This window comes from Neofelis nebulosa, chromosome 5, assembly GCF_028018385.1.
Source record: "Neofelis nebulosa isolate mNeoNeb1 chromosome 5, mNeoNeb1.pri, whole genome shotgun sequence".
NCBI classification, from domain to species: domain Eukaryota; kingdom Metazoa; phylum Chordata; class Mammalia; order Carnivora; family Felidae; genus Neofelis; species Neofelis nebulosa.
The window spans coordinates 2425553-2441628 of NC_080786.1; the positions used below are offsets into that span (position 1 = coordinate 2425553).

At 42.5% G+C, this 16076-nt stretch overlaps 1 protein-coding gene and 1 non-coding gene across 8 annotated transcripts in view; one reads left to right on the forward strand and one right to left on the reverse strand.

Annotated features, from left to right (window-relative positions):
* The window catches only part of CNOT10 (CCR4-NOT transcription complex subunit 10), a 77403-nt gene that overhangs the window by 38080 nt on the left and 23247 nt on the right, over window positions 1-16076 (reverse strand). For all 7 annotated transcript variants that reach the window (XM_058729297.1, XM_058729296.1, XM_058729291.1 and 4 more), the window contains exons 4-8: window positions 11137-11287; window positions 7196-7338; window positions 4218-4304; window positions 3271-3354; window positions 1622-1739 (exon numbers count right to left, since the gene is read on the reverse strand). In XM_058729297.1, the coding sequence (XP_058585280.1) occupies window positions 1622-1739; window positions 3271-3354; window positions 4218-4304; window positions 7196-7338; window positions 11137-11287 (583 nt within the window). The remainder of the gene's footprint in view (window positions 1-1621; window positions 1740-3270; window positions 3355-4217; window positions 4305-7195; window positions 7339-11136; window positions 11288-16076) is intronic.
* TRNAR-CCU (transfer RNA arginine (anticodon CCU)) lies at window positions 14307-14379 on the forward strand. Its single transcript has one exon. It is a non-coding gene; the product is annotated as a tRNA-Arg (tRNA).

Here is a 16076-nt window from a genome sequence, read left to right on the forward strand (position 1 = left end):
ATCAAAAAGAATGAAATCTTGCCATTTGCAACTACGTGGATGGAACCGGAGGGTATTACGCTAAGTGAAATTAGACAGAGAAAGACAAATATCCTATGACTTCACTCGTATGAAGGCTTTAAGAGACAAAACAGATGAACATAAGGAAAGGGAAACAAAAATAATCTAAAACCAGGGAGGGGGACAAAACAGAAGAGACTCTTAGATATACAGAACAAACAGAGGGTTACTGGAGGGGGGGTGGGGTAAATGGGTCAGGGGCACTAAGGAATCTACTCCTGAAATCATTGTTGGCACTATATGTTAACTAACTTGGATGTAAATTAAAAAGAGAAAAGAAAAATATTAAAAAATAAAACTGCTGTATAAAAACCTTTCCTATTACATAATCTTAACCATTCACTAGTCAACCACATGCCCTGCTCTGCACTCCACTGCAGAGCCTGACAATGTCAATTCTGATATCTACATCAAGACAATCCTAAGCAAAATTTTCTCAAGCATATTGAATTTTTAGTCTGAAAGATCATTTCAGTGTTTGGGTGTTACGGGCTTCTGAGGGGAAATTTTGACAATAAAAACAGCAAAAATGAAAATTTAGCAGAATTAAAAATGGGTACTCAGGGGCGGCTGGGTGGCTCAGTCAGTTAAGCGTCCAACTCTGAACTTTGGCTCAGGTCATGATCTCACGCTTCTCAGGTTTGAGCCCCATATTGGGCTCTGTGCTGGCAGCACGGAGCCTGCTTGGAATTTCTCTCTCCCTTTCTCTCTGCCCTTCCCAGACTTGCTCTCTCTCTCAAAAAATAAACAAACACAAAAGTTAAAAAAAAAAAAAAAGCATACTCAGAATAAACAGAATATCCAAGAACATTATAATGGAACAAACTGCTTTTCTCCATCTTTTACCACCCCACCAAACAGAGGACGTAAAAGGGCAAGAGGGGTTGAGTATGTTCGCATATGCGGTCTGTGCTCAAATCTGAATAGAATCTAAAACAAAATGTATCATAAAACTTACTCATCCTTTGCATTTTTAAAAAAATTTTTTTCATGTTTATTCATTTTTTTCAGAGAGAGGGAGACAGAGCATGAGCAGGGGAAGGGCAGAGAGAGAGGGAGACACAGAATCTAAAGCAGGATCCAGGACCCAAGCTGTCAGCACAAAGTCTGACGTGGGACTTGAACTCACGAACCATGAGATTAGGATCTTGAGCCAAAGCTGGGCACTTAACCGACTGAGCCATCCAGGCGCCTCTTCTTTGCATTTTTATTTTTATTTTTAGAAAGAGGTGGGGGGGGGGGGGGGCTAGCGAGACGGACGCTCGAGGCACCTGGGTGGCTCGGTCGGTTGAATGTCCGATTCTTGATTTCCGTTCAGGTCATGATTCCAGGGGTTGTAGGATGGAGGCCCGCGCCGGCTCCATGCAGAGTGTGGAGCCTACTTAACACTGTCTCTTTCTCTATCCCTCCCCTACTCACACTCATGGTCTAAGAGAAAAAACAGTAATAAAATAAAAATAAAAAATTATAAAAAATCACCCTGAAGAGAAGTACAGGAGACAACAAAAGACAGAGAGCCAGAAATAAAATAGCGTACTAGAATTTCATAATTTTCTTTTACCTGTTTTCATGAATCCTGGATGCTCAGCAATGTTTGAACTATTTAACAGCTTCACAGCTTTTCGATAATTGCCTCTTAAGTACTCAAAATTGCTTTTAAGAAACAGAGAGGGGGCAGACTGTAAAGAAAATATAAACTGTTTATACTCTGTCTTCACATGTGTGATGTGAGGTCACAACTGTACCACTATACTGGTATGTATTCAAGAGCGTAATTTAAGTCATGCTCACAAAAAACCATAGCTCCAAAATTTTCCATTGCTCTCACAACCCCAAAAAAGAAACTCATCAGAAAGCACCTCATAAACTCAATTCAGAGTCTGCCTTAAAAAATGCATACACCATATATCTATTACACCACTAACTGGAAGCCAACTTAACAGCACGAACTAGGCCTTTCATTTCAATGACTATTACAGAGACTGACGGTCTCCCTTATTTTTTAGGATACAAATAATCAGATGCTTTTCCAAAGAGGGATCTAAAACAGTGTCATTCTGTGGACGGAAGAACCGCCTATTTTCGAGAGTGAGTCTTGCCGTGGCAAAGATCACATTTTGGGAGGCGCGCGGAGCCGCACTTCTCTGGAAACCCCCGTGGTGGCGGACGCACAAGCGTGCCCACATCTGCAGAGCGCACACGCAGCCAGGAGGACCTCGGGCATCCCGGCCTCCTCACGCCTCGCTCCAGCTTCGCTGCAGGCTTTCCAAGTCCTTGCTCCCGCTCCGCTGCCTCCTGGTCGCCGAGGAAACAAGGGCTTGCAGGCTCATTCCAGGCAGCAGTGCCCCCTCCGGATCTGGGCATTACTGTCAGTCCGCAGCATCACTACTTCTTTTCTTGTTTCTCTCTCCCTGGGACTAGGGCATCCACTCAGGCAGAAATCATGCCTTTTATCTCCAAACAGCTTTGGTAACGGTGGGCCGGCTAGTTGGGCCTTCCCCCCTTAGCCTCCAGTCTACGCCTCAGACCTGGGCTACCACTTGTTCTCCTCAAAAATCACCTGAGCAGTGACCCGCTGACTAATCTGGGTCCTGCCTGGGATTTCTAGGGTCAATTTACCCGAAGTATTCCTACTACAAACCATATCTCCTTATGACTCCATACTTAAAATTAACACTATTCCTGAAAGCATCGCGAATGTGTACAATTCTGTTTTTTTCCCTCCATAGTCCTAAAAATCATGTATCAGTGGAGTGGACGGAAGGAGCACTGTGTCTCAAGTACTCTGGCATTAGTCAAAGTGAAGGTCAAGCCAAAGACCGTTTGGAAAGGGCAGGTTTGAGCTACAACCGAACTGTTCATCTTTAGTAAGTGGTTTGAGTGTAAACTAAAAAAATCCTGAGGTATCTAATAGTAAATGTTTGCGTGAATTATGATAAACAACTCCCAGAATGCTAGACAGCTATTTAAAACGGTGGTTCTGAGGGTGGTTCTGAGGGTTGCATACGAAGGGAAAATGCAAGCTGCAATTTTAAGTGAGAAAAGCACTGCATTAAATTAGAGACAAGGTGTGATCACTACTTCACAACTCCATGTCAAGGCTCTTATCTACTGGTAGATATACACTAGATTAAGACTGAAATCAATTACTTAAAACTGGCAAATTAAAGAAAAAAAGAAAAAAGGAAGAAAAGTCAAGAAGAAACTTACATTTCCGGCTGTGTTCATGACCGACTTGATTTCCCTTTTGCATGCTTTCAAGGACTTCATTTGGATATAAGCTCTCACTTTATACTATGAAAAGAAAATGCTAGTATGTAAGAACAATGGTACATTTACACGTGGTGAGGCAGCTTGACTTTCTAGCTAAGGACATTGAACCCAACCTGTTCACAACATAGTTATGCCAGTTCCTTGCAAAAGCAAATTTTAAATTATCTTAAAGAATCTATTTTCACTGTACTCTCAGAAGACATTCTAAAAAACAAAAAACATCGTAATGGTGGAATAAAACTTACACCCAAATTCCAAGCAAAACTCCTAACAATTCTTTTATTTTTTAAAAGTTACTTTATTTTCGGGGCGCCTGGGTGGCTCAGTCGGTTGGGCGTCCGACTTCGGCTCAGGTCACGATCTCACAGTTCGTGAGTTCGAACCCTGCATCAGGCTCTGTGCTGACAGCTCGGAGCCCGGAGCCCGGAGCCTGCTTGGGATTCTGTGTGTCCCCCTCTCTGTGCCCCTCCCCTGCTCCTGCTCTGGGTCTCTCAAAAAATAAACATTAAAAATCAGTGTTGTATTAGTTTCAGGTGCACAGTAATCCAGCGCTTCTGTAATTCCTACCAGTTCTTACGTGCCCTCAGCTAACTAAGAATGAATCTTAATGGTCTCCAAACTGATTCTGCCATCCAATACACCCAGGCCATTTCTCTCAATCTTTTATCAAGGAATTAAAAGAAATGATACTGCATTATCATCTCAAGCAAATGTATTTAGACGGATGAACATGCTTTTAAATTGTAATACTGCAAAGCCAAAAAGACATACTTTTTTTTCACATTTTGTTACATTCATTTACTGCTTTCGATGATCTTCCACATTCGTCATCATTCCTGACTATTAGCAACTACGCATGACACAGACTCTCTCTTCGAATTTACCTGATGGATCTTGGATCTTGCAGCTTCTATCAGGGCTCCACTTTCAGCTTTGTGATTAGATCCGTCTTTGCTGCTGGTGTTACCAGTCTGTAGGGGGGTGAGACAAAGTTAACTGAAATTAAGATTTCTTTTGCCATAATTTGAATCAGTGATTTCCAAGCGTGCTAGTCTGAATCACTTAGCGAGCATTTCCAAACTTCAGAAGCCAGACATTCAGGTGTAATAGTCTGGAGTAATAGGCAACTTTTTTTTTTTTCTTAAGGAAACTCTACTTTTGAGAAGCTTGCACTGAGCATGATGATAGCCAGGTTTAAGAAGCACAGATATGACTCAAGCAAAACTTGAGGTTATCCTTCTGGAACCCAGAACAGATCATGTCATTCCCTTCTTAAAAATTTTCCCTGGTATAAACACTGGCAACATCATACCCTAGATTCCTAGCAGCATTCAAAAGCCTTCACATTGAGACCCATTATTTGAGTTGCCAATCTGATCTCCTGATCTCCACTGACTTTTCAGGTATACTATACATTTAAGGTTGCCGGAAATTCCTCCAATATTCCACTCTCACCTCTGTGCTGTTTTCTCTGCCACGACGGCTACCCTGCTCCAGCCTGCTGCTTCTGTCTATTCAAACTATATCCTTCAAGGCCTAAATCAAACATCCAAACTTCCTTCCCCGCCTTCCTCCCAGTCCCTTGACAGATGCTCCCCAGCTTTCTCCTCCCACACACTGGAGTTCCTTGAAAAGCGAAAATGTTGTCATTTTTGTCACTTTAATAGCTAGCAAAGGACACAAGCATCTGTTGAACAGAACTGCATTTTCTCAACTCTTATCAGTACTGAATATAAAGTATTTTACCACATAGTGTTTAGGAATAATGCTAAAATGATTTAACCAAATTCTTTTTTTTTTTTTCAGTATTTTTTTAACGTTTATTTTTGAGAGAGACAGAGAGAGAGAGAGAGAGAGAGAGAGCGCGCGCGCGCATGCGAGCGGGGCAGAGGCAGAGAGAGAGGGAGACAGAATCTAAAGCAGGCTCCAGGTTCCAACCTGTCAACACAGAGCCCGACGCAGGGCTCAAACCTACAAACCGTGAGATCATGACCCGAGCCAAAGTCGGATGCTTAACCAACTCAGCCACCCAGGCGTCCCTGAAGTATTCTTACCAAGTCCTTACCAGAATATGTCATAAATGTGCATTCTTTCTAAAGAAATTTCATGATGAAATATTTTCTAGTGAAAGCTGCCTGTTTATCCAGCTTTGGGGTTTCTATTGTCTTAATTCTAATCTTCACATTCTGTAAAATTAGTATCTCACACATGCCAAGATGCTAACATACTGAGACCCTCATAAGACGCTGGTAGGAATGTAAAATTGTGTAACATTTTCAGCCTCTGTACAACAGGCTGGCAGTTCCTCCTAAGATTAAACACAGAATTACCATACAATCCAGCAATTCCACTCTTGGGCATGGACCCAAGAGAAATGAAAACATGCCGCCACAAAACTTGCACACAAATGTTCACAGTAGCATCATTTCTATCACCAAATGTGGAAAACAACCCCGATGACCATCATCTGATGGATAAAAAACTGTGGCAAATTGATACAATGGAGTATGATCTGGCCATAAAAAGCAAAGAAATATACATGCTACAACTTGGTCAACTTTGAAAGTATCAAACTAAGTGGAAGAAACCAATCACAAAAGGCCACATATTATATGACTGCATTTATATGAAACGGCCAGGATAGTCCAAATTCACAAAAACAGAAAGTCCATCAGGGGCACCTGGGTGGCTCAGTCGGTTGTATCTGACTCTTGGTTTTGGCTCCGGTCATGATCTCATAGTTCAGGAATTTGAGCCCTGCATCATGCTCCAGTCTGACAGCACAGAGCCTGCTTAGATTCTCTCTCTCTCTCTCTCTCTCTCTCTCTGCCCCTCCCTGCTTCCTCTCTTTTGCAAAATAAATAAACTTAAAAAAAAGAAAAAGATTTGTGGTTGCCAGGGGCTGGGGGAAGGGGAAAAGAAAAAGTGCTAACGGGTACGGGGTTCCTTTTTGGGGTGATGAAAATGTACACAGTGGTGATGCTTGTACAACTCAGTAAGGATACTAAAAACCACTGAATTATACAGTTTAAAAAGGTAAATTTTGTGGATGCGAATTATATTTACCTTTGCTTTTTTTAGGTCATTAATCAAAAAAAAATTTTTTTTAGTTAAATAGGCTCCATGCCCAACGTGGGGCTCAAATTCATGATCCTGAGACCATGAGCCACACACTCTACCAACTGAGCCAGCCAGATGCCCTCATTAATAAAAAATTTAACTCATCTGTCTCTCCCTACGTAGCCTGTGGACCACCTGAGGGTAGGCATAATTCTTTTGATTTTTATTCATTAAAAAAATTTTCATAAACAACAACAAAAAATAAGCTGTAACAAAAAAGATTTTTTTGAGGTATAATTGACATATAACATTGTTTTAGGTCTACAACATAACAATTAGATATCTGTATCAAGTGTGAAATAAAGAGGTCTAGCTAGGGGCGCCTGCGTGGCTCAGTCAGTTAAGTGTCGGACTTCGGCTCAGGTCATGATCTCATGGTTCGTGAGTTCAAGCCCCGCGTCAGACTGTGCTGACAGCTTGGAGCCTGGATCCTGCTTCAGATACCGTGTCTCCTTCTCTCTCTGTCCCACCCCTGCTCACACTCTCTGTCTCTCAAAAATAAATAACATTGCAAGGAAAAACAAATAAGTCTAGTTAAAACATCCATCACTAGACTGTACAATTACAAAGGTCTTTTTCTTGTGCTGAGGACTCTGAATATCTACTCTCTTATCAACTTTCAAATATGTTATACACTATTATTAATGATAGCTACCATCCTGTACAATGAGTTACATTTCAATAAAGCTGTTAAAATATTCAATAACCATACATTTTAATCTGATCACCTTACAACACTCACCTCATTCTTCCCATTTTTGTTATTGTTACCCTGTGAAATCATTTTTTCTAGGACAGCAAGAAGATGCAAAGCTTTCTCAGCTTGATAGGTTAATATATATAGGTCTACAAGCAAAAAACACACTGCTTGGGCAAATTTTTCTTCTGGGGGAAAAAAACAGGAAAAGAAAAGTTACAATCCAAAGTAAAGCAAACATTTCAGACCACTCCTCTCCCCAGATTCCTAAAGAACAAAGCCTAAATCTTTATTTTTGTTTTGTTTTTTGTTTTTAAATGTTTATTTATGTTTGAGAGAGAATGAGAGAGAGGGCGGGCGGACATGTGTGGGAAAGGGGCAGAGAGAGAAGGAGACAGAGTATCCAAAGCGGGCTCGGTGCTCTCAGAGCAGGGGTCAAACTCATGAACCGTGAGATCATAACCTGAGCCAAAGTCAGGCACTTGACAGACTGAGCCACCCGGGCGCCCCCTAAGTCTCTTTATTTAAATGTGTGTTCATCCCCCAGAGCCATGAAGGGAAGCAACCTGCAATACCAACAATGCGATTGCAGTATTCTCCATCTGAACGCCTCCCGTCGCTGGGTTTCCACTAGCTGATCCTTCTTTGGCAAAATATCTACCAACACACCAAATGAGGAGAATCACTTCAGGTAGAAGGAAACCTCAATTCCTGTACCTGCTCAGCTACTTACTGGATATGTTGCCTCTATATATCAGCGAGCTAATTTTTACACCTCAGCTGGCTGACCTGTAAAATGGGGAGAATACTTCACCTGCTTGAAGGCAGGGGAGTGAACCAGGTGATCTCTTGAGGTTCCTTCCAACTCTAACAAGGACTTCAAAGGAAGAAGAGCCCAATGAAGAGAGAAAGGGTAACCTGGTATGTCATAATACTATTTTCTTTTCCTTTCAAAAGAGAAGATAAAAGGAAAAATAAGATCTAAAAAAGGATGCTAAAATCAAGACCAGAAAAATGTAAAAGCCCTTAAGAGCCTTTTAACAAGTCTTCCCGATTCCATTCTTGTTCTTACAGAGCAGCCGGAGTGGAATCAATTGAAAACTAGAATCAATATGGTTGATGCACAAAGGTCATATATCTCTACGGGTTTCACACCACTCTTTTTAAGTTTATTTATTTGAGAGAGAGAGAGAGAGAGAGAGCGAGCGCACTGTCAGCAGAGAGCCTAATGCAGGGCTTGATGCCAGGACCCTGGGATCATGACCTGAGCCTAAACCAAGAGTTGGGACACTCAATCGACTGAACCAACCGGGCACCCATCCATCCCACCACTACTCTTAAAACACTAAGTCCTTGGGGCACCTGGGTGGCTCAGTCGGTTAAGCGTCCGACTTTAGCTCAGGTCGTGATCTCACGGTCCGCGATGTGGAGACCCACATCGGGCTCTGTGCCTGGAGCCTGCTTCGGATTCTGTGTCTCCCTCTCTCTCTGCCCCTCCCCCACTCACATTCTGTCACTCTCAAAAATAAAAACATTAAAAAAAATTAAAAAACCAAGAAAAACATTAAGTCCTTACCCAGGCCACAGGACTTCACCTGTTCCTTACCTTGCTGCCTCTGACGTCACCTGCTACTGTTCTCCCCACCTGGCTCCAGTGTCAATGACCTGCTGTTCCTCTCACTCAGCAAACTCAAGCTCATCTCAGATGCTCTGTACACACTATCACCTCTGGCTGGAATGCCTGCCCCTCAAGAGTCACGTGGCTCACCTCCTCTCTTCACTCAGGTCTCTTTTCAGAGGCTGTCTTACCCCAGGCCTTCCTTGATTGCCTTACCTAAAAACAGCGTTCCCAGTCCATCTGTATCCTCTTACCAATTTTAGCTTTTCTTCACGGCATTTGGCTACCTCACAATACATACTTATTGTGTCGCTCTCTCTCGCGTTAGAATATAAGCTTAACGAGGGTAAAGGCTCTCTGTTTCAGTCACTACATTATCTTCAGAACCCAGAACAGTTTGGGTCCACCGTGTATGTTCAATAAATACATGCTGTGTGAAGAACCAAGCAGTAAAGTTTTTAAAAATAACAATAACGATTTTCAAAGAAGAAGAAAAATGGATCTGAATTCTGCCTCGGTGGCTTTATTCCACTTGGCCATCGTACATATGAACAAGATTTCATGAACGGTTCCTGAAATTCTAACAACCAGCTTCGTAGGGGTGCCTGGCTGGCAAGGTCGGTGCAGCGTGCGACTCCTGATTTTGGGGTCACATGTTCAAGCCCCACATCAGGTGTAGAGATTACTTTAAAAAAAAAAAGCTTTACAGGGGCGCCTGGGTGGCGCAGTCGGTTAAGCGTCCGACTTCAGCCAGGTCACGATCTCGCGGTCCGTGAGTTCGAGCCCCGCGTCAGGCTCTGGGCTGATGGCTCGGAGCCTGGAGCCTGTTTCCGATTCTGTGTCTCCCTCTCTCTCTGCCCCTCCCCCGTTCATGCTCTGTCTCTCTCTGTCCCAAAAAAAAAAAAAAAAAAAAAAAAAACGTTGAAAAAAAAAATTAAAAAAAAAAAAAAAGCTTTACAGAAAAATACATCTGAGGGGGTGTCTGGGTGGCTTAGTTGGTTGAGAGTCCAACTCTTCATTCTGGCTCAGGTCAGGCATGATCCCACAGTATGTGAGATCAAGCACAGAGCCTGTTTGAGATTCTCTCTCTCCCTCTCTCTCTGTTCCTCCCCAGTTCACATGTGTGCGCACTCTCTCCCAAAATAAATTTAAAAAGAAAAATCCATCTGTGTCATCCTGGAGGTATAATTCTGATTTCCAGCTTTACAGAGAAAGGAACTGGCCGCTGTTTACACCGTCTTCGCCACGGGCATCTCTCCTGCCCAATCTGTCCAGCCACCATGCCCTCAGGACAGAGGAAGAGGGGAGCACCTTGAAAATGCCTCCCTGGAGCCACAGGAAACAGCCACTCAACCAGCTGACGGCAAAAGGGGACCCTGTAACTCTTCCCAAAGCCCCACAGAGGAGCCACCACACTCTTCTTATCCTGCGGGAACCACATTAGCAATCAGGTGTTTGTAAGTCAAGAACCGGCATTAGTGTTTTGAATTTAAAAGAAAGTAACCTAAAGAAAAAGACAAAAACATGACCACAACTGAAATCTGACTGCTTGTGGGCTGGAAACAAACAGCCCTCTCTAACAACCACCTCCTGGATCTGGCTTTGCTGCCTTATTTGCTCCCTCTTTCTTCCCTTGCCCGTACCTTTCTTACTACGCTTACTCGAGGCTGCTAACTGCAAGATAATCGCGACACCAAAACAGAGTCTGTGCTATCTACTCCAGGGATTCCCCACAAAACTGTCAGGGGGGCAACAGACAAGAAAGTACCACGCTGTCCGCTAACATCCCCAGTCTTAATACACTGCTCAATAAAGAACGGATCAGGTACATGAAGCTGTGTTCACACAGCAAAGGAAAAAACAAACAGCACGAAGTCTTTCCAATTAGCAACCTCATTTCTGATCACAATTTGCAAAAATCGAGGGGAAGGAGTGGGGAGGAAATGGGAGAAGAAAACCTGGGTTCATCTAAAAGTAACGTCATTCTTATCTTTTTTATCTTTAGTAGCTAAAACTGGACACAGCTTTTTTCCTTCTTTCTTTCTTTTTTTTTTTTAACGTTTATTCATTTTAGAGACAGAGAGAGACAAAGCATGAACGGGGGAAGGTCAGAGAGAGAGGGAGACACAGAATCTGAAACAGGCTCCAGGCTCTGAGCTCTCAGTACAGAGCCCAACGCGGGGCTCGAACTCACGGACCGCGAGATCGTGACCTGAGCCGAAGTCGGTCACCCAACCGACTGAGCCACCCAGGCGCCCCTCCTTCTTTCTTTAAATACTGGCATGTGATTCCTTGATTTAACTGGGTAAGAAACTACCAGAGCCCCCTCTGAGTATGACAGGGAAGTTCTGGACTTGAGAGAACATACCAAAAGGTTCTATGAACTGGTAGAGCTTTTCACCAACTGCTATGGCCTCTGAGTACTGCCGCAGATGATACAGAAAGACTGCCTGATTGTAATACAACATGCTGTTCTCCACGTCGTCTAAGCCATCCATTTCTTCGACAGCTGAGTGGACCTACGAAACAGTCAGCCAGGATATGTTCTCAAAACGGTAAGAAAATAAAGAGAAATGAAAGAAGCTATGCGAGTAAACAGGAACACAGGCCAACATTTCTCACTCTGGATTTTTCCACATTTTCAACAGAACTTCCAGATTTTAATTATTCTTACTAAAAATTATTTTATTAATAATAAAATTCCGTTAAGTAAAACATTTTCATGGGACTTTATGTAGCCAAGGCAAGGCAAGTCTGTTCCTTGCCACTGTGAAGAACGTTTCAACCGCCAACATGGCTTTTGAACTGGTTCCCCACTTTGTAGCCTCCTTGGGGGCGAGCAAAACTCAAAACAATCTTTCCCATGTGCACTATGTTACGCACTATGTATACATAAGCTTGATTCCATTTTGTAAAAACTAAACTAAAACTTAAACATTAACAAACAGCTAACTACTTAACTATGGGCCAGACCTGCTACATTAAACATTTTCCAGACAATATCTCATTTAATCCTTACCATACCTCAAGGACATAGGCATTATCATTCCCATTTTATAAATAAGAAGACCAGCACAAAAAGCTTAACTATCTTGCCCAAGGCCTTATAGCTAGGAAGTATATTTTCTGAATTTCCTCTTACGTTCAGGTTTTGTTCCCATAACTTAAAGAAAGCAGATTTTTTATTTTATTTAAAATTTTTTTCTCATGTTTGAGAGACAGCACGTGCACGCACAAGCAAGCACAAGCAGGGAACGGGCAGAGAGAGAAAGAGAATCCCAATCAGGATCTGCACTGTCAGCACAGAGATGGACGCAGGTCTCAATCCCACGAACCGTGAAGGCGTGACATGACCTAAGCCAAAATCAAGAGCTAGACACTTAACTGACTTGAGCCACCCAGGAGCTCTTAAAAAATAGAATCTTTAAATGAACAACAAAAATAGGCTATTGATGGCTTTACTAAAACACTAACATCTACATCTGATACCAGAAGAAAAAAAAATAAGTTTGCATTGTATTATTTTTTAAATTTAGTTTTATAAGTTTATTTATTTTAACAGTGAGAAAGCACAAGTTGGGGAGGGACAGAGAGAGAGAGAAAGAATCCAAAGCAGACTCTGCTCTGTCAGTGCAGAGCCCGATGTGGGGCTCAGATGCTTAACTGACTGAGCCGCCCAGGGGCCCCCACACTCTGCATTTTAAAGCGAATGACTACCTGCTTATCCCCTCCCTAAGTTACTGCAGTAGGCTTACAAATTTTAATAAAGTTTCATAGCCATTCTGTACTTTATGTAATACACAAAGCTGGAATTAGTATTAAAACTAATCTTTCTTTGTCACGATGAAGATTGGAATAAGTTACCAAGCAATGTTAAATAATTAATTCTAAGACTGACGTTCCCCTACATTAAGCAGTGGAACTTTGATACACATGATGAACTTAACGTTTTGCTAATGACAAGGTACCGGAAGTTTCAGGACACATAGTGATCTGTAATCAGACATCTGCAGACTTCGGTCATACATGCGTTAAGCCTGACAGGGAGGTGCAAATGTTACCAACTGGTCCTCTCTGACCAACAGCACGTGCATCTCAGTGAATTTGGAGCTTCTGTATAATCTTCACTTACCAAGTCACTATCTTCCCATGATTAAAAAGTCTCTGTAGAGAAAACTCAATTTCCAAAGAAAGACAATACTTCTTGGTAGTAATGTAATGCAGAGAGAATGAGCTAAGAAAGGGTTAATTCTTAGCCAGAAAGGGGGGTTTTGGACAAATTAAGGAATTTTGGATTCAAAAAGGATTGACCTTATGACATATATAACCGCCACACTTTCTGTGATTCACGAAAAACATGAACTTGTTTGGCTCTAGCCAAAACAAAAACTATTCGTTAAATGAGATAAAGCATAATAGAAATGGAATGGGTTGAAAAGGTATGTATGTAACTATGCCCAGGGCATAGGACCTTGAACAGAAGTATGATTTAGAGAAAAGTTAGGAGACACGGGTATAAACACCTCTAGGAAACACAAGGCAGTGGATTGCATGAGGGGTATTACTGAACCAGCCTTATTGAGAACCAAGGCTGGTGAAGGGTGCCTGGTCGGCTCAGTTGGTTAAGCGTTTGACTTCAGCTCAGGTCATGATCTCATGGTTCGGGACTTCAAGCTTCATGTCGGGCTCTGTGCTGACAGCTTAGAGCCTGGAGTCTGCTTCAGATTCTGAGTCTCCCTCTCTCTCTTCCCCTCCCCCACTCAAGCTCTGTCCCTCAAACGTTAAAAAAAAATTAAAAAACCAAAAGGTGGATCGTTGTTTAAAAAAAAAACAACCACCTCTGATTCTTGATTTTGGCTTAGGTCATGATCTCATGGTTCCTGGGATGAGCCCTGCATAGGGCTCTGCCCTGACAGGGCGGAGCCTGCTTGGGATTCTCTCTCATCTCTGTCTCTCTCAAAATAAATAAATAAACATTAAAAAAAAAAGGCTGGTGAAAGGATTTTAAAAAGCAGTTTTCTTGGCTTAACAGGAAGCTTGCAAGAGTCTCTTTCTTATTCTAAAAAAGGTTTTGGGCAGGGGCACCTGGGTGGCTCAGTCGGTTGGGCGTCCGACTTCGGCTCAGGTCATGATCTCACAATCTGTGAGTTCAAGCCCCACGTCACACTCTGTGCTGACAGCTCAGAGCCTGGAGCCTGCTTCAGATTCTGTGTCTCCCTCTCTCTCTGCTTCTCCCCTGCTCATGCTCTGTCTCTCTCTGTCTCAAAAATAAACAAAAACATTAAAAAATTAAAAAAAAAAAAAAAGGTTTTGGGCAGTGCATCTGGATGGCTCAGTCAGTTAAGCATCTGACTCTTGATTTCAACTCAGGTCATGATCTCAAGGTTCGTGAGTCTGAGCCCCAGGTCAGGTTCTGCACTGACAATATGGAGCCTGCTTGGAATTCTGTGTCCCTCCCTCTCTGCCTCTCTCTCAAAAATAAACAAACATTTTTTTTTTAAAATTAAAGGAATAAAAAAATAAAAAAGATTTTGGGGTACCTGACTGGCTTAGTTGGTAGAGCATGAGACTCCTGATCTCACGGTTGTGAGTTCGAACTTCACATTGGGTGTAGAGATCACTTACAATCTATAAGAAAAACTCAGGGTGCCTGGGCAGCCCAGTTGGTTAAGCGGCCGACTTCGGCTCAGGTCACGATCTCACGGTTTGTCAGTTCAAGTCACATATCGGGCTAGCTGCTGTCAGTACAGAGCCCACTTGGGACTCTCTGTCCCCCAGTCTCTCTGCCCCTCCCCAGCTTGCTTGCTCGCTCTCTCAAAATAAATAAGCTAATTTTATTTTATTTTATTTTTTAAATTTTTTTTAACGTTTTTTATTTATTTTTGAGACAGAGAGAGACAGAGCATGAACAGGGCAGGGGCAGAGAGAGAGGGAGACACAGAACTGGAAGCAGGCTCCAGGCTCTGAGCCATCAGCCCAGAGCCCAATGCGGGGCTCGAACTCACGGACCCTGAGATCGTGACCTGAGCCGAAGTCGGATGCTCAACCGACTGAGCCACCCAGGCGCCCCAATAAATAAACTAATTTTAAAAAATGTTAAAAATAAAAAGAGTCAGAAGGTCTGGGGGTGCCTGGATGGCTCAGTCCTTAGAGCATGCAACACTTGACCTTGGATTGTAAGTTTGAATCCCACATGTAGAGTTTACTTAAAAAAAAAAAAAAAAAAAAAAGTCTGAAGGTCTGGTTTGAATCTTGCTCCTACTTTTCCTGGCCATATAAATTAAAATCATTAGGCTCTCGACCTATCTCAAGGGTTGAATATGAGAATTATAGGAGATAAAACATAAAACGCATTTAATATGGAATTTGGAATCACATAAGAGTTTGATAAACATTGGCCATTTTTCTTTCTTTCTTTTTTAAAGTTATCTCTATGCCCAACATGGGGCTTAAACTCCCAACTCTGAGATCAAGATCGATCCAGCCAGTAAATTACTTCACTCCTGTAATCAGGAAGAGCCTGAACAGGTTACTTATTTCTAACAATACCATGTATAGGGTGATGCTGTAGAGTATCTTTACTCCTAAAAAAAATTACAAAGAGCCTGGAGGGGTCACTTATTTCTAACTAGGTCACGTTTTAGGGTGATACTCTACTGTATAATGGTACCCAGGAACACAGGACAGGGGCTCAGCAAGGTCTCAAGACCTTGAAGCGGTTCAGAGGCACAGGCCCTCGAGTCAAAGAAGACTGGGTTCACGGAGCTGTTTTCGTTTAAGAGCTCTGCGTCTTCGGACGATTTACACCGGCTATCTGTACCTCAGCTTTCGCATCTGTAAAATGAGAAGCATCACAGTGGCTGCTTTATAGGACTGCTGGAAAGAGGGAGGTGCTGCATGCACAGTTCTCAGCAGGCCCCGTGACACAGTGGGCAACAAACGTCTGCCACCCGACCCTACCATGATTGTCATCTTCGCTAGCCCTCTTAACTAGCAAAGCTCTAGCCCTGTGATGTGAGAGATGTTGCCGTTATGACCGATGACCAAGGCAAGCACCAAGCCATATATAAATCAGAATGTCTTCTATTTAATCAACGAATCATCTCCTGATCCAAAATGCTAAAACAATCTCACATGATTATAATCAGATCTTTGCAGTCCCAAGAAAGATCATCTCAGCAGCTAAGTTTCTTCATAGATTTCCACTTTAATTTTCCTTCCAAGTTCCAAAGCTCATTCAAATTTGGTAGATTAGTCTATTCTGTTCAAGTTAGAAAATAAAATTACACAGCATATGTTTCATTTCCT